Source organism: Camarhynchus parvulus, chromosome 28, assembly GCF_901933205.1.
Source record: "Camarhynchus parvulus chromosome 28, STF_HiC, whole genome shotgun sequence".
NCBI lineage: Eukaryota > Metazoa > Chordata > Aves > Passeriformes > Thraupidae > Camarhynchus > Camarhynchus parvulus.
In genome coordinates, this window is record NC_044598.1 from 71,492 (window position 1) to 89,739 (window position 18,248).

At 64.9% G+C, this 18,248-nt stretch overlaps 2 protein-coding genes across 3 annotated transcripts; one reads left to right on the forward strand and one right to left on the reverse strand.

Moving 5' to 3' along the window:
- Positions 1–7,283: 7,283 nt before the first annotated feature.
- Positions 7,284–11,215, forward strand: PLVAP (plasmalemma vesicle associated protein). 2 transcript variants are annotated; one of them, XM_030966766.1, is made up of 6 exons: positions 7,284–7,665; positions 8,294–8,372; positions 8,598–9,190; positions 10,035–10,155; positions 10,852–10,930; positions 11,020–11,215. In XM_030966766.1, exons 1-6 carry the CDS (start codon positions 7,288–7,290, stop codon positions 11,024–11,026), a joined length of 1,257 nt encoding a protein of 418 aa, XP_030822626.1. In that variant the 5' UTR covers positions 7,284–7,287; the 3' UTR covers positions 11,027–11,215. The 2 variants fall into 2 exon arrangements, with proteins under 2 accessions (XP_030822626.1, XP_030822627.1); XM_030966767.1 differs by having other exon boundaries at positions 10,855–10,930.
- Positions 11,216–12,339: 1,124 nt separating this feature from the next.
- Positions 12,340–18,219, reverse strand: GTPBP3 (GTP binding protein 3, mitochondrial). Its single transcript, XM_030966765.1, has 9 exons — positions 18,166–18,219; positions 17,197–17,474; positions 16,625–16,711; positions 15,893–16,095; positions 15,579–15,651; positions 14,792–14,935; positions 14,091–14,256; positions 13,727–13,996; positions 12,340–12,632 (listed from the first exon to the last, which is right to left on the reverse strand). Exons 1-9 carry the CDS (start codon positions 18,201–18,203, stop codon positions 12,398–12,400), a joined length of 1,494 nt encoding a protein of 497 aa, XP_030822625.1. The 5' UTR covers positions 18,204–18,219; the 3' UTR covers positions 12,340–12,397.
- Positions 18,220–18,248: the final 29 nt, after the last annotated feature.

The following is an 18,248-nucleotide window of genomic DNA, read 5'->3' on the forward strand; positions in this document are numbered from 1 at the left end:
CTCTTGTCCCGGCCTGTCCCCTCCACTCCCCTCTGTCCCCTCCTGTCACCTCTGTCCTTCTCTCCCCTCCGCTCCCCACCTGTCCCCTCTGTCCCCTCCTGTCCCCCTCTGTCCCCTCCTGTCCCCCCCGCCATGGACCCCGCGGTGCCCCGGGCCACGCTGAAGGTGCTGGCGCTGTGCGCGGCGCTGCTGCTGCTGGTGGCGGCGGTGACAGTGGCGGTGGCGCTGCTGCTGTGGCGCTCCGAGGCGCTGGGGAAGCTGCGCGGCTGCCGGGAGCGGGCGGCCAACGAGAGCCGGGAGCTCGGGACGCGCCTGGCGGAGCTGGAGCGGCAGCGGCAGCGGCTGCGGAGCGACGGGGACGCGCTGCGCCGGGAGCTGGCGCGGGCACGGGGCGACAGCAGCAGGGACAATGCCAGCCTCGTGTCCTGCCGCCAGCAGGCGGTAGGTGGCCGGAGGACAAGTCCCTTGTCCTCTTTGGTGGCCGGAGAGATGGGGACGAGGAGGGGTTTGGTCACTTTGGGTGGCAAAGAGGATGGGGACAACACCCCTGTCCCCTCAGCAGTGTCCCCTGTCCCCCTCGGTCAGACGGATGGGGACAAGGAGGGGTTTGGTCACTTTAGGATGGAAAATGGGATGGGGACAACACCCCATGTCCCTTCAGCATTCCTTGTCCCCTTTGGTGGCTGGAGAGATGGGGACAAGGAAGGGTTTGGTCACTTTGGGGTGGCAAACAGGATGGGGACACCTGTCCCCTCAGCAGTGTCCCCTGTCCCCTTAGGTGGCAGGGAGATGGGGACAAGGAGGTGCTTGGTCACTTTGGGTGGCAAAGAGGATGGGGACAACACCCCTGTCCCCTCAGCAGTGTCCCCTGTCCCCCCTCGGGCCGGAGGGATGGGGACAAGGAGGGGTTTGGTCACTTTGGGGTGGCAAACAGGATGGGGACAAGCCCTCCTGTCCCCTCAGCGGTGTCCCCTGTCCCCATCCCTCCCTGCCCAGTGGCCAAGCCCAGGGGCTGCTCCATCCCTGGGGGAATTCCCAGTTCCAGCCGGGAGGGTGAGCTGGGACACGGGCACAGCCACCTGGGGGGACACAGGTGCCACATCCCTGCAGGGACACCCCAAAAACGAGCCCTGGATGCTCCTGGGGGGGTAGAGCCGCCCCATCCTTGCAGGGACACCCCAAACCTGACCCCTGGATGCTCCTGGGGAGTGCAGAGCCGCCCCATCCTTGCAGAGACACCCCAAAAACGACCCCTGGATGCTCCCGAGCCGCCCCATCCCTGCAGGGACACCCCAAACCCGAGCCCTGGCTGCTCCCTGCCCGTCCCGCTCCCGGCGGGGCCGCTGTTCCCGGCTCCATCCCGGTAATTACCGGGTCCCGAGGCAGCGGCGGGGCCGCAGCTCCCGGGTTTGTCCTTCCCGGGTATTTTTAGCTGCGGTCGCAGCCGGGAAAGGGCCCGGAGGAAGAGCCGGGTCCCGCCGTTCCTCTCGGGCTCATCCGGCTGAACAATGGCCCGGAGAGGCTGGAAAATGTCCCCGTTTCCCAGGGCTGGCGCCGGGAGCCGGGCAGGGCTGGGCTGGGCAGCCTCTGGGAGAGCTCCCGTCCCCCTGTCCCCTCCCTGGCACCAGCGGTGACACCCGCGGGGTGACCTCGGCCTGCTGGGACAGGTCACAGCTCCCCCAGGAGGAGTGTCACTTCAGGGAGCAGGGATTGTCCCCAAAGCCACGTCCCCGGTGCTTCGAGGGACGTGGTGGGAGGGGAACAGGCACCCAAGGCCAGCAGGAGCATGGGGACACTTGGGGACATGGGTGACCTGTGTGATTGCCATGCTCAGGCTGAGCCATCCCTCCAGGGACCTCGGGATTGTCCCCAAATCCATGAAATCCACGTCCACTCCCCTCCAAGGGACGTGAGGGGAGGGGAACAGGCACCCAAGGCCACCAGGAGCGTGGGGACACTTGGGGACATTGGGTGACCTGGGGCTCTCCTGCGCTGCCCACCCTCAGGACGAGGCATCCCTCCAGGGCAGAGGGATTGTCCCCAAATCCGTGTCACCACCTTTGGGGGAGGACGAGAGGGGGACCCAAGGCCACCAGGAGCGTGGGGACAGTTTGGGGACATGGGGTGGCAGTGAGGCAGGTGGCAGTGAGGCAGAGGGCGGGGGGAGGGGGGACACTGCCCACCGCTGTCCCCATGTGTCCCCTGTCCCCAGGCCAGGCTGGAGGCCAATGTCACCGCGCTGGGGGACGAGCTGGTGGCGCTGCGGCGCGAGCGGGCGCAGCTGGCCGGTGACAAAGCGGCGCTGCGAGGTGAGCTCTGTCCCCGCGCGGGGAGCCCGGCCGGGCAGCGGGGGCTGCGCTCCGCCCTGGGGTGACACCGGTGTCGCCGCTGTCCCCAGAGGAGGCGGCGCGGGGCGCGGAGCAGGCGCGGGAGCTGCGGCGGCGGCTGCAGGAGGCGCTGGAGGAGCAGCGGGAGCTGCGGGAGCGCCGGGAGCGCTGCGAGGCGCGACAGAGGGAGCTGCAGGACAGCCTGTAAGGGCCATGGGACCCGGACAGCCCCTGTCCCTCGGGGACACCCTCTGGCCCCCGGGGACATCCCTCTATAAAGGGCCCTGGCCCTCGGGGACATCCCTCTGTCCCCCGGAGTCATCCCCCTGTCCCTAGGGGACATCCCCCTGTCCCTTGGTGACACACCCTGTCCCCCAGTGACATCTCCCTGTTCCTCAGTGACATCCCCGTGTCCCTTGGTGACACCCCCTGTCCCTCAGTGACATCCCCCTGTCCCTCGGTGACACCCCCTGTCCCTCGGTGACATCCCCTGTTCCTCAGTGACATCCCCTGTCCCTCGGTGACACCCCCCGTCCCTCGGGAACATCTCCCTCTAAGGTCCTTGTCACCCTCCTCAGGCTGGGCCACCCCCAGAGCAGCCACCCCCCCGCCCTTGTGACACCCTGTCCTGTCCCTCCCTCCTCATGGGGACCCCTCGTGTGTCCCTCCAGTCCCCTCCTCCCTTTCCCTGTCCCTGTCTCTCCTTGGGGACGCCCTGTCCTGTCCCTCCTCCCCTTGGGGACCCCCCCCGCGCCCCCAGCCCGTGTCAGGGCCACCCCACAACGTGTCCCCTGTGTCCCCACAGCCGGGACTACGCGGCCGAGCTGGAGGCGCTGCGGCGGCGGGGCCGGGACAGAGGCAGCGGCCGCAGGTGTCCCCCGGGCCAGCGGTACTTGGGGGGACCCGGGGAGGGGGGACCGCCCGAGGGGACAGCCCGGGGAGGGGGAGAGGGGGGACAGCCCGGGAAGGGGGACAATCCGGGAAAGGGACACCCCAGGAATGTGTCACAACCCACGGACTGGGAAATCCCGCAAGGGGGGGACATCCTGGGAAGAGGGGACACCCCCGGAGGAGGGGCAGTAAGGAGCGGCGGCTTCACCGCCATTGTCGCCGTGTCCCCAGGGCAGCAGGACCCGTGCGGGACTCACTGCCCGTCCCCGCTCCTTGCAGGAAGGGCTGAGGCTCCGCAGCCCCCCCGGCCACATCCCCGGTGCCCCGGTGTCCCCAGCGCTGCCACCTCCGGGGCTGGCCCGGCCCCGGAGCCGCCAGCGCAGCGCAGGAGCCCTGGGGTGGGACACGGGTCCTCATCCCATTGTGGTGACTGATCCCATTGATCCCCGATCCCATTGATCCCCGATCCCACTGATCCCATCGATCCCCGATCCCATTGATCCCCGATCCCATTGATCCCTGACCCCACTGATCCCATCGATCCCCGATCCCATTGATCCCCGATCCCATTGATCCCTGACCCCACTGATCCCATTGATCTCTGATCCCACTGATCCCACCATGATCCCTGATCCCATTGGTCCCTGATCCCACCGTGATCCCTGATCCCACTGTGATTCTTGGCCCCACTGGGTCCCGATCCCATTCCATGTCCTGATCCTGACCCTGGTCTCAATCCTGACCCTGATCCCAATCCCGATCTCAATCCCTGATCCCAATCCCAATCCCGATCCCTGATCCCGATCCTGATCCCGATCCCGCCGTGTCCCAATCCCAATTGCGACCCCTCTGTGCCACCATCCCGTGTCCCACTCCCGCCGTGTCCCCATCGCAGCCAGACAGGGAACAGGGGGGTCCCTTCTCAGATTTTTGGGGCAGTTTCGGCTCATCCGGGCACGGATTTCCCTGGAATCCCCTCCGGGAGCTCCGGCCACGTCCACGGCGCTCCAGAACCCGGGAACAGCGGGAATTTGGGGGATTTTGGGGAGGATTGGGCAATAAAAGCTGCACTGCTCACCAGGACATGTCCCTGTGCCACCAGCCCGCTGTCCCCTGCCCCTCTGACCCCAACTGTCCCCTCCCCAAACCCAAATGTCTCCCCAAACTCCAGGGATTTCTCCCATGCCGGACCCCAAAACACCCCGAGGGGGGACTGGGGGACTCAGAGCCACCCCCCTGTCGTGGGGCCACCCCCGGGGTCTGTCCCTTCACGGGGACATCGCCGCCACGGTGGCTCCGCCCAGCCGGGAGTGGCAGAGCCGGGGTTGTCACCGTGTCCCCACCCCGATCCCACTCCCTGCGGGTCCCTGGGGGTCGGGGCAGCCTTGGGGACACCTTGGGGACATGGAGGGGACTCAGCGCAGGGAAAAGGGTGGAGTTTGGGGTGGCACGGCTGAAGCGGGGGACGCTGCCCTTTGTCCCCTCAGTGCCACCTCAAACCGGGTGTCTGGGGGTGTCCAGGTCCTGGCGACGGGCACTGTCCCCCTGTCCCCATCCCCTGGGGATGCCGCGATCCCCCAGCCCCGCAGGACGCCCGGCGGGTTCCGGGGGGTCCCCGGGGGGTTCGGGGGCCCGGGCCGCGGGGCGCCCCGGGCGCTGACCCCTGGCCGGTGGCTGTTTCCTGCCCTGGCTGCCCCGCGTCCCTCGGGGACAGGGAAGTGTCTGCGATGGCCCGGCCGGTGTCGCTGCCGGAGCCATTCTCAGCTACCGCCGCTTCCTTTTCCTGAGCTGCAAATAACAGTGAGTCACTCGCGGGGACAGTGCCACCCCCGAGGGGGGACACCGCCATCCCTGACCCCCCAGCGAGGGGACACTGCCACCCCCGTCCCCCCTCCACCTGTGTCACCTTTGGGATGCCCCATTCCAGGTCCCATCCCGAGGGCTCCTCGTAGCCTCCCGGGACGCCACAGATCCCCCCACTCTGTCCCATTCCCAAATTAACACCCCCAATTAACCCCCTGCCCTAATTAACCCATCCCCACACCGTGGGAACGCTGCTCCCAGTCCGGGATCTCTGTTCCCATTCGGGAATGCCGTTTCCAGTTCGGAATGCCGTTCCCAGTTCGGGAATGCTGCTCCCAGTTCGGGAATGCCGTTCCCAGTTCGGGAATGCCGTTCCCAGTTCGGGGATGTTGTTCCCAGTTCAGAAATGCCGTTCCCAGTTCGGGAGCGCTGCTCCCAGTTCAGAAATACCGTTCCCAGTTCGGGGATGTTGTTCCCAGTTCGGGAATGCCGTTCCCAGTTCGGGAATGCCGTTCCCAGTTCGGGGATGCCGTTCCCGGTTCGGGAATGCCGTTCCCAGTTCGGGGATGTTGTTCCCAGTTCGGGAGCGCTGTTCCCAGTTCGGGAATGCCGTTCCCAGTTCAGAAATACCGTTCCCAGTTCGGGGATGTTGTTCCCAGTTCGGGAATGCCGTTCCCAGTTCGGGAATGCCGTTCCCAGTTCAGGGAATGCCGTTCCCAGTTCCCCTCCCCATCCCGAACCCTCGCAGGGCGGGGGCGCCGCTCTGGCCCCACCCAGGTTTGGGGTTTGGGATTTGGGATTTGGGATCCCCCGCTGCAAGTGGCTCACGGGGACACAGGGATGTCACCTCTGTCCCCTCTGTCCCCTCCCGGTGGCTCAGAGGGGGATGCCCTGAAGGAACGGGGGGCTCGGGGAGGGGGCGGGACACTGGGATGTCACCTCTGTCCCCTCAGGGCGGGTCGGGGGGCCCGGATGCGTCGCTGCCCTTTGCACAGGATGCGGCCGCAGGAAAATCCAACTTTCCTGGAAACCCTCTTCAAAGTGCTGGGAAGGATGCTGGGAAGCCACGGCAGAGCTGCTCCCGGTCCCTGTCCCCGTCCCTGCCCTGCCTTCCCACGGGGGGCTCCGTGGAGCCTCACTGGGTGCCACCCGAGCTGTCCCCGTCCCCGTGTGCCACCCTCGGGGTCCTCCCCGCCACTCCCGGCGGGATCAGCGCTGCAATTCCCGTGCTGCGGGGTGGGAATTTCGGGGCAGGAGGCAATTCCAGGCAATTCCAAACAATTCCAGGCAAAATCCAGGCAATTCCAGGAGCGCAGGACACCGAAATGGGGATGGGGAGGAATGGAATCCCACGATTTTGGGGCGGGAGGCAATTCCAGGGATGGTCTGGGCGCTGAAATGTGTTGCAAAGGATGGAATCCCACTTTTTTTTTTTTTTTCCCTTCTCCACTCCAGGAACAACAACCCCAGCAGAAGCTGCGCCCTGATCAGCCGGCGGGATCGAATTCCCTGCAATTCCCATACCGGGAGTGGGAATTTTGGGGCAGGAGAAAATTCCAGACAATCCCAAGGGAATGGGATCGAATTCCCTGGAATTCCCGTGCAGGGAGTGGGAGTTCTGGGGCAGGAGACAACTCCAGACAATCCCAGGGGCGTGCCGGGCACTAAAATGTGATGGAGGGAATGAAATCCCATTTTTTCCCCCTCCACTCCAGGAACAACAATCCCAGCACCCCGATAACCCGGCGGGATCGAATTCCCTGCAATTCCCACGCCGGGAGTGAGAATTTCAGGACAGGAGACAATTCCAACCAATCCCAGGGCACGCCGGGCACTGAAATGGGATGGAGGGAATGAAATCCCTTTTTTTTTCCCCCTCCACTCCAGGAACAACAATCCCAGCGCCCTGATCACCCAGCGGGATTGAATCCCCTGGAATTCTCACTCTGGGAGTGGCAATTTCGGAGCGGACAATCCCAGGGGCGCGCCAGGCATTGAAATGGGATGGAGGGAACGAAATCCCTTTTTTTTTCTTTTCTTTTTTTTTTTTTTCTTTTCACGCTTCAGGAACAACAACCCCAGCAGAAGCTGTGCCCTGATAACCCGGCGGGTCCCCGGGAGCATCCGGCACGGCAGGAAGGAGCCCGGCAGGAGGAAATATTAAATCCTGGGGTATAAACACGGCGGCGGGAGCAGCCCCGCCCCGGCGCGGCCCCCCTGAAAAGCGCGGTCCCCGCGGGGTGGGGCGGCCAGAGCGGCGGCGAGGATGGAGAAGAGCAGCTTCGCCATGGCCAAGTTCGGGCTGGAGCACAAGGAGGCGATGCCGAAGCGCGACTGCGGTTTTTACCTCAAATACATTTTCCTTTTCACCTCGCTGATCCAGTTCCTGATCATCCTGGGGCTCGTGCTCTTCATGGTGTACGGGAACGCCCAGGCGGGCACCGACACCCACCTGAGGCTGCTGGAGGAGCAGGTGCAGAGCCACTACCGCAGGATTGTCGCCCTGGGCGCCACCAACGCCAACCTGAGCCGCACGCTCAACGCCACCCTGAAGGACAGGGACAAGGCGCAGGGGATGGCGCTGAAGGTGCAGAGGGAGCTGGAGAAGTGTAACAGCAGCCAGGCCTCCAGCAGCATCCCGCAGGTGAGCCCGGGCTCCGGGCAGCGCTGGGAGTCCCGCGGGAGGGTGGCACCTCCTGCGGGTGACGCTGCTGTCGCCTCCTCGTCCCCTGCGGGTGGTGGCGGCCAGGGGACCCCAGGAAGTGCCAGGAGGTTTTGGTCAAGAGGGTTCCAATCTTGGCGTTCTCCTCCTTCTCCTTCTCTTCCTCCGCGGAGCTCTCCCAGAGCCCCCGAAGTGGTGCCAGGGGATCCTTTGAGATGTTCTGACCCCTCCTCCTCCTCCTCCTCTTCTTCCTCCTCATCCCCCGGGCTCTCTCTGTTGCCTGGGGGGACTGGGATGGTGCCGGGGGTGTTTCTGGGGTGTTCTGATCCCTCTCGGTGTTTTTGGGGTGTTCTGACCCCTCTCCTCCTTCTCCTCCTCTTCCTCTCCAAGCCCTGGCACCTTGTTCTCGAGGTGTTTTTGGGATGTTCTGACCCCTCTTTTCCTCTTCCTCCTCCTCATCCTCCGGGCTCTCTCTGTTGCCCATGGGGACTGGGATGGTGCCGGGGGTGTTTTTGGGGTGTTCTGATCCCTCTCGGTGTTTTTGGGATGTTCTGACCCCTCTCCTCCTCCTCCTCCTCCTCCTCCTCCTCCTCCTCTTCCTCCCGCGCAGCTGCGGGAGCTCCTGTTCCGGCAGGTGAGGCTGACCGAGTGCCAGGTGATCACCACCCTCATCAACAGCACCTGCACCGGTAAGAGACACCCCCAGCCCCACAAAAACCCCTGGGGACCCCCAGCACCCCCCTTCCCACCCCTTGGGGACCCCCAACTCTCCCTCCCCACCCTCCTGGGCACCCCCACATGACCTGCACCAGGCAGAGGCGTCACCCCAAGCCACGGGGTGGCCCCTGGGGGGACCCAAAGCCCCGGATCCCAAATCCCCCAGAGCCAAACCCTGTCCCCCAACTCCCCCAAAGCTGAGAAGCTGCAGCTGCAGCGGCAGCTGGACCAGGCCAGCTCGTCCAAGAGAAGCCTGGAGGACAGCAGGCAGCAGAGCCAGGCCGAGCTGACCAAAGCCACCCAGGAGAGGGACAAGTGCCAGCAGGACCTGCAGAGCGCCAGCACCGAGGGCCACCTGAGCAGGATGGAGCTGGAAGTGCACAAACAGCGCTGCAGCTCCCTGCAGAGCGACGTGAGCGAGAAAATCCTGAGGGTTTTGGATCTGGCCAAGCAATACCAGTGCAAAGAGGCCGAGAAGGAGCTGGGGCAGATCCGCGAGCGCGTGGAGGAGCTGCTGCGGCGGCAGAAGGAGCGCGACTCGCTCTTCGTGTGGAGGAGCAGCTGCGAGCTGAGCGTGCAGCAGTGCCGCCACAACTGCTCCCGCGACACGCAGGAGCTGCAGCAGAGGATCCAGCGGCTGGAGAAGCGCCAGAGGGACGGAGAGGAGGAGAGGAAGAGGCTGCAGGCAGAGAAGGAGAAGGTGGGGAAGGAGCTGGAGGAGAAGAGGAAGGCGGCGGCGGCGATGGAGGAGTCGCTGAGGCAGCAGCTCGGCGTCTGCATGGGAACCAAGGTGGGGATATGGGGACATGGGGGCACGGGACAGCGGGGAATTGGGGACATGGGGACATGGGGGCATGGGACAGCGGGGAACTGGGGACATGGGGCACAGGACAGTGGGGAACTGGGGACATGGGGACATGGGGGCACGGGACAGTGGGGATTTGGGGACATGGGGGACATGGATACATGGGACACTGGGGACATGGGGACATGGTGACACGGGACAGTGGGGAATTGGGGACATGGGGACATTGGGAATTTGGGACATGGGGGCATGGGGACATGGATACATGGGACACTGGGGACATGGAGACATGGGGACACGGGGCACTGGGGACATGGGGACATTGGGAATTTGGGACATGGGGGCATGGGGACATGGATACATGGGACACTGGGGACATGGAGACATGGGGACACGGGGCACTGGGGACATGGGGACATGGATACATGGGACACTGGGGACATGGGGACATGGGGACATTGGGAATGGGGGACATGGGGACACAGGGCACTGGGGACATGGAGACATGGGACACTGGGGACACAGGGACATGGGGACATGAGGCACTCAGGACATGGGGACACGGGACAATTGGGGCATGGGAAATTGGGGACATGGGGACACGAGGCACTCGGGACATGGGACATTGGGGCACTGGAGACATGGGGCACTGGGAACATGGGGTGTTGGGGACATGGTGACATGGGGACTCCCAAGGGGACATAGGTATGTCTGCACTGGAGTTTTCCTTCCTGACACCGAGATTTTGTTTATGTGGGAATTTCCTGCTGGGGGCGGTGCCACCCCTAAATAGTGCCACCCCTGAGCAGTGCCCCCGCTGTCCCCCCAGATGTCCCACCTGGACCTGCCAGGCTCGCGGGGGCCGGGCAGCGCCGCCCGCTCGGGCTCCTTCCCTGGCACGGGCACCTACATGGAGCTCCTGAAGAACCCGGGCACCCTGGGCACCATGGGTGAGTCCCTGGGGGGACTGGGGACAGGCTGGGCGGTCATCGTCCCCTGGGTGCCCATCCTATCCCATCCCAATCCCATGGATCCCATCCCAATTCCATCCATGCCAATCCAATGGATCCCAATCCCATGGATCCCATTCCCATGGAACCCACCCCAATCCCATGGATCCCATCCCATCCCATGGATCCCATCCTGATCCCATGGATCCCAATCCCATGGATCCCATCCTGATCCCATGGATCCCATCCCATGGATCCCACCCCAATCCCATGGATCCCATCCCATGGATCCCATTCCCATGGATCCCATCCCATCCCATGGATCCCATCCTGATCCCATGGATCCCAATCCCATGGATCCCATCCTGATCCCATGGATCCCATCCCATGGATCCCACCCCCAATCCCATGGATCCCATCCCATGGATCCCATTCCCATGGATCCCATCCCATCCCATGGATCCCATCCTGATCCCATGGATCCCATTCCCATGGATCCCAATCCCATGGATCCCACCCCAATCCCATGGATCCTATCCCAATCCCATGGATCCCATTCCCATGGATCCCACCCCAATCCCATGGATCCCAATCCCATGGATCCCACCCCAACCCCATGGATCCCATTCCCATGGATCCCATTCCCATGGATCCCATCCCATGGATCCCACCCCACGGATCCCACCCCGATCCCAGCAGGAATGCAGAACCCGGCGGAGCTCCAGCAGATGCTGCAGCTGATGGAGCAGTACACGGCCACCCTGAAGAACGCCAGGTGAGGGGACAGAGGTGACACCGGGCCACCCTCCCCGGGCCACCCAGGGCTCCTGGAGCTGCCCCCGACCTGATCCCATTTTCCCACAGTGGGTAACGCTGGAAAATCCCGCGGAAAACCAGGAGAGCCGCCCAGGAGGTGCTTCCCGCAGCACGGATGGCAACCCCCGCCCCAGGGCCACCCTCCCTTCGTCCCTTTGTCCCCAAGCCCAGCCCTCATGTCCCCTCAGATGTATCCCCGACTTCGGCTGGAGCGGGACAACAGCCGGCCCCGAATTCGGGGACAACTCGCTGCTTTGTGTGGGTGGAAATCCATGGAAAAATGGGGAATTTTGGGAGCGGGAATTCCGCACGCGGGGGTGGGAAATGCCCAAGGATGAGGGACAGGGATGTCCTTGTCCCCAAAGGATGAAGGACAGCGCTGTCCTTGTCCCCCAGCTCTGAAGTTGGGGACAACTCGCCGCTTCTGTGGGTGGAAATCCATGGAAAAATTGGGAATTTTGGGAGCAGGAATTCCATCCCAGCTCTGCACAGAGGGGTGGGAAGTACCCAAGGACGAGGCACAGGGACGTCCTTGTCCCCAGAGGATGCAGCACAGGGATGTCCTTGTCCCCAAAGGACGAGGGACCGTGCTGTCCTTGTCCCCCCGGCCCCCCCCCGGAGCGGGGCAGGGATTTATTCCCAGGATTTATTCCCGGGATTTACGGCTGCGTTTCCTGTGGAAAATCCTTTTCCTGCCCCGCCGCCCCTGCCCGCACGCCAGGCGCCACCGAGGCCTCGCGGAGCGTCCCTTGTCCCTTTCCCCATCCCAAGTGTCCCCCGAGCCGTGTCCGTGCCGGGAGAAGGGCACTGCCGCCTCCTGCCACCCCTCCAAGGGTGGCGATGCCACCTCCTGCCCAGCCCCAGGGTGGGACCGTGGTGACAAAGGTGACAAAGTCTCACTGTCCCCGAAGGGCCGGGGGGGAGCCTCAGGCACTGCCAGAGGATTTCCTGGAATTCCTCCATGGATAATCTCGGAGCACCAGGTGCTTCCCGAGCTCCCGGCTGGGTGGTGGCACAGGGGGGTGGCACAGGGGTGTCCCCAGGAGATGCCACCGTTTTTGGGGTGGCTGAGCACCAGCAAGACCCCACGTCTGCCACGGCTTGGGGGAATTCCGTGGATTGGGAGGGATCCCGGGGGTCCCAAAGCCCCCACACTGAACCCTTGGGGATGGGGGGCACAGGGATGTGCCCCGTGTCACACTGGGGATGGGGACACCCCAAACGGGGACATCCAGGGTGGCTTTTCCCCTCCAGCTCCTTGTTTGTCCCCCTGGCCAGGAATTGGGACTTTTTCCAGGGTTTTTTCCCCACATTTGGGGCTTGGGGCACGCTCCCAAACACGGCCACCAGCGAGGGGACAACAGCAAAGCCACCAAAGGCACCACGGTTTAATCCCGGTGACACCCCACCCCACGGAGTGCCACCGTCACTTCCCGACACAAAAATCCCTAAAAATGATATCCAGGACGTCCTCGGCGCCCACGTGCCCGGTGATCCTGCCCAGCTCCCGCCGCGCCACCCGCAGCTGCTCGGCCGCCACCGCCAGGTCCCCGCTGTCCCCGAGGTCCCCAAAGCGCTCCAGGGCCGCTGCGCACGCCCCGAGGTGGCGGCTGTGCCTGCTCTGAGTCAGGCTGGGAGAGCCCAGGAGGGGATCCCCGCAGCTGGAAAAGGGATCGGGAATGGGAACGGGGATCGGGAATGGGGAAGGGATCGGGAATGGGAACGGGGATCGGGAATGGGGAAGGGATCGGGAATGGGAAAGGGATCGGGAATGGGAAAGGGAACGGGGATCAGGAATGGGAAAGGGATTGGGCAGGGAAAAGGGATCGGGAATGGGAAAGGGAACGGGAATGGGAAAGGGAACGGGGATCAGGAATGGGAAAGGGATTGGGCAGGGAAAAGGGATCGGGAACGGGAAAGGGAATGGGAAAGGGAACGGGGATCAGGAACGGGAAAGGGATTGGGCAGGGAAAAAGGGATTTGGTATAGGAAAGGGATAGGGGAGGGAAAAGTGCATGGGAATGGGAAAGGGATTGGGCAGGGGAAAGGGAATGGGAATGGGAATGTGATCGGGAATGGGAAAGGGATCGGGAATGGGAAAGGGATCGGGAACAGGGATTGGGAACAGGAACGGGGATCGGGAATGGGAACAGGGATTGGGAATGGAAAAGGGATTGGGAACGGGAAAGGGATGGGGAATGGGAAAGGGAACGGGAACAGGGATTGGGAATGGGAACGGGGATCGGGAACGGTAAAGGGATTGGGCAGGGAAAAGGGATCAGGCATAGGAAAGGGATTGGGAACAGGAAAGGGATTGGGCAGGGAAAAAGGGATTTGGTATAGGAAAGGGATAGGGGAGGGAAAAGTGTATGGAAATGGGAAAGGGATTGGGAACAGGAAAGGGATTGGGAACGGGAAAAGGGATTGGGTATGGGAAAGGGAATGGAAAAGGGAGCGGGGAGGGAAAAGGGGATCAGGAAGGGGAAAGGGGATTGGGATTAGGAATGGGAAAGGGATTGGGGAGGAAAAAGGGGATCGGGCATGGAAAGGGATCAGGCAGGGAAAAGGGGATTGGGTATGGAAAAGGGGATCAGGAACGGAAAAGGGATCAGCCATGGAAAGGGAGATCAGCCATGGAGAAGGGGGATCAGATACGGAAAAGGGGATTGGGAATGGAAAGGGGGATCAGCCAGGAAAAGGGGATCAGCCAGCCCCAAAAACCAGGGTGAGGGTTTGGGATTCCCCCCGGACTCACAGCTGTGCCAGCTGCTGTGTCAGCAGCTCCAGCAGCGCCTCCAGCCCCTCGCCCGTCTTGCAGGACAGCAGGGTGGCAGGGGGTCCCTGGGCACCGGTGGCACTTGGGGACGCCCTGTGCCCCCCCAGCAGGTCGGCCTTGTTGAGCACCAGCACGCAGGGGGTGCCCGGGGGCGGCTCCAGCGCCGCCAGCGCCGCCCCCAGAGCCACGGGTGTGGGTGGCACCGAGGTGGCATCCAGCACTGCCAGCACCAGGTCGGCCTGGCACAACCTGGGGACACACACAGGGCGATGTCACCTTCCGGGCTGAGCTGCGGGGACACCCCCAAAACCCCCCAAAACGCCCCAAACCCCCCAGAGCTCACCGGGCGCGTGCCCGGGCCACCCCCTCACGCTCCACGGGGTCGGTGGCCTGGCGCAGCCCCGCGGTGTCACTGAGCACCAGCGGGTACCCCCCGATGTCCAGGGCCACCTCCAGCACGTCCCGCGTGGTGCCCGCCGTGGGGGACACGATGGCAGCCGGGCGCCGACCTGGGGACAGCGGGAAAGGTCCTGGGGGATTTGGGGAATGATCCCAACCCCTCCGTGCCCACGGGTGACACAATAACTTGGGGGGCATCAGGAATGGTCCCTGGGGGATTTGGGGAATGATCCCAACCCCTCCATACCCGGTCCCCACCCAAGGTGACACGATGGCCTGGGGACAGCGGGAAAGGTCCTGGGGGATTTTGGGAATGATCCCAACCCCTCCATGCCCGTGGGTGACACAATAACTTGGGGGACATCAGGAATGGTTCCCTGTGGGATTTGGGGTATGGTCCCAACCCCTCTGTGCCGTGGGTGACTTGGGGACATCAGGAATGGTCCCTGGGGATTTGGGGAATGATCCCAACCCCTCTGTGCCCGTGGGTGACACGATGGCCTGGGGACAGCGGGAAAGGTCCTGGGGGATTTTGGGAATGATCCCAATCCGTCCGTGCCCGTGGGTGACACGAGGCCTGGGGAGAGCGGGAATGGTTCCCTCTGGAGTGCGGGACGCTCCTGTTTCCCCCCGAGCCCCACTCACAGAGCAGGTTGAGCAGGCTGCTCTTGCCCGCGTTGGGGGGGCCGGCGATGACGGCCCGGACCCCCCCCCGCAGCAGCTCCCCCCGGCGCCCGTCCCGCAGGTGGCCCCGGAGCTCGTGCAGCAGCGCCCGCACGGTGACACGCACTGCGGGGACACGGCGGGGTCAGCGGGGACACGGCGGGGTCAGCCCGGCTGGGGACACTGCGGGGACACGGCAGGGTCAGCGGGGACAGCAGGGACATGGCAGGGTCAGCCTGGCTGGGGACACTGCAGGGACACGGCAGGGACATGGCGGGGTCAGCCCGGCTGGGGACAGGAGGGACACGGCAGGGACATGGCAGGGTCAGCCCGGCTGGGGACACTGCGGGGACACGGCAGGGACATGGCGGGGTCAGCCCGGCTGGGGACACTGCGGGGACACGGCGGGGTCAGCCCGGTTGGGGACATGGTGGGGACCGCCCAGCTGGGGACAGCAGAGCCCGAGCCCCAGACTGGGGGAAAACACTGGGAGAGACCCTGGGTCTTGATCCCCAAATCTGGGATAAAACATTGGAACAAACGCCAGGTCCTGAGCCCTAAATTTGGGATAAAAATGCCAAGAGAGGCTCCAGGTCCTGACCCCTAAATTTGGGATAAAACCGCCAGGACAGAAGAGCTCATGTCCCAGTCAAGGGGACAAACAAGGACCTGGAGTGGCTGGATGGGACAAGCCCCCTGGATGTCCCCATTTCCAGAGTGACACCGTGGGGACGCAGCCATGACACAGCTGGGGACAGCAGGGGCTCACCTTGGTTCAGAACCTCTTCCTCCACGTTGTCATCCTCGCTGAAGTCGATGTAGGCCTCCAGGTGGGCGAGTGCCTGCCGTTGGGGTGGGAGTCAGCCCCGAGCTGCGGGCACCCGGGGAGGGCTCGGTGACCACTGGGGTGGGCTCAGTGGCACCAGGAAGGCCTTGACGGCACCAGGGAGGGCTCAGTGACCACCAGGGAGGGCTCAGTGGCCATTGGGGAGGGCTCGGTGGCCACTGGGAAGGGGTTGGTGGCCATCGGGGAGGGCTCGGTGGCCCCAGGGAGGGCTGGGCGGCCCCGCAGGTGAGCCCCACCTGGGTGAGGGCGTGGCTCCAGCGCTGGTAGAGCCGGCCCAGCTCGCCGTCCATCTGCCGGAGCGCCTGGCGCCGCTGCGCCTCCGTCTCGGCCCCGATGAGGTCCCGCAGCCCCTCGGCCGCCGTCAGGTCCAGCTTGCCGTGGGCAAACGCCCGGCGGGTGAACTCGCCCGGCTCGGCCGGACGCAGCCCCGGCAAACGGCCTGGGGGCGGCACCGGGAACGGCGGGGAGAGCGGCATGGAGGGGGGGGCCCGGGAAATGGGGCGGGGGCAGCAGGAGGAACCGCCGGGATCCCAAAGGGAAAGGGGGAAATGGGCCGGGGGGAGCAGGAGGAAGCCCCGGATCCCAAAGGGAAAGGGGGAAAGGGGAAGGGGAAAGGGGAAAGGGGAAAGGGGAAATGGGACAGGGATGATCAGGCTGAATCCCCGGGATCCCAAAGGGAAGGGGATATAGGGTGGGGAGGACCAGGAATCCCAAAGGGAAGGGGGAAATGGGACAGGGGAAATGGGATGGGGGAGGATCAGGCAGCAAGGCCTGATCCCAAAGGGAAGAACACAAAACAAAGGGGGAAGAGGGATGGGCGAGGATCGCCCGGCATCCCAAGGGTCAGAGGGAAAGGATCAGGAGGGATGGGAATAGGGACAGGATGGGATTGGGGCTCACCCAGGGCCCGCAGCACCCCAAGAGGCCGAATGGGATGGAAATAGGGTCAGGAGGGGGTCAGGGCTCACCCAGGGCCCGCAGCACCCCGCTGACCACGGCGGGCCCCCCGTGCACGTGCAGCTCGGCGCAGTCCTCCCCGGTGAAGCTGTGGGGCCCTGCAGGCACACGGGGCTGGGTGGGCACCCCCAGCTGCCAACCCCGTACCCCCAAACCCCAGTTAGTGCCCCCCGACCCCAAACCCATGTCCCCAGCCCTGCGTGCCCAAACCCGCGTGCTCAAACCCCAAGCCCGTGCCCTCAAACTCCGATTGCTGCCCCCCAAAGCCCCCAATCCATGTCCCCAAACCCCACCCTTGTGTCCCCAAACCCCAATTTCTGTCCCCCAAACCCCAGAACGTGTCCCCAGCCCATGTCCCCACCGTGTGTCCCCAAACCCCAGTTTATGACTGCAGCCCGTGTCCCCAGCCCCAACCTGTGCCCCCAAACCTGTGTCCCCAAACCCCAATTCACGCCCCAAACCCCATCCCGTGTCCCCATCCCCATCCTGTGTCCCCAAACCGCAATCCATGTCCCAAACCCGTGTCCCCAAACCCCAGTTCATGCCCCAAACCCCACCCCGTGTCCCCATCCCCTGTCCCCACCTGGGAACCACACCACGAGCCCCCTGTCGAGGCTCTCGGCGCTCTGGGGGTCCCGGATGCGCCGCAGGGCCATGACGCGGGCCGGGGGCTCGGGGCTCCCGGTGAGGCTGCGCAGGGCGGCCCCGCTGCCCGGCCCGCTGGCCCGGATCACGGCCACGCCGCAGCGCCCCGGCGCCGAGGACAGCGCGAAGATGGTGTCACCTGTGCCCCTGGTGGCACCTGCGCCCCTGGTGGCACCCGCGCCCGGTGGCACCGCCGAGCTCAGCGCCCGGGCACACCTGGGGAATCGGGGCAGGGGAGCGTTATGGGCACCCCCCCGGGTGGGCAAAGAGGGGGCGCGACCCCCGTGGGCAGCCAGGGGTGTGGTGGCCTCCCCATGGACCCCCTCCCCAGGTGGGACCCCCTCCCCATGGATCTCCTCCCCAGGTGGGACCCCTCCTCAGGTGAGACCCTTCCCCATGGACCCCCTTCCCATGGCTCCCCTTCCCAAAGTGAGACCCCTCCTCAGGTGGGACCCCTCCCCATGGACCCCTCCCCAGGTGAGACCCCTCCCCAGGTGGGACCCTTCCTATGGACCCCTTTCCCCATGGACCCCCTCCTCCAGGTGGGACCCCTCCCCATGGATCTCCTCCTCAGGTGAGACCCCTCCCCAGATGAGACCCTTCCCCAGGTGGGACCCCTCCCCAGGTGAGACCCCTTTCCCCATGGACCCCTTTCCCCAGGTGGGACCCGTCCCCATGGACCCCTCCCCAGGTGAGACCCCTCCCCAGGTGAAACCCTTCCCCAGGTGAGCCCCCTCTCCATGGACCCCCTTCCAGGTGAGACCCTTCCCCACGTGGGACCCCTTCCCACGGCTCCCCTTCCCCAGGTGAGACCCCTCCCCAGGTAATCCCCTCCCCAGGTACCCGCCAACCTCGCCTCACCCACTCCCGTACCTCCCCATCCCCCTGGCCCGCCCTGTCCCCTCACCTGCCCCTCGCCGCCCTCACGGCCCCGCTCAGCGCCATCGTCGCCCTCCCCGCGTCCGCCTGACCCCGCCCACCGCCGCACGC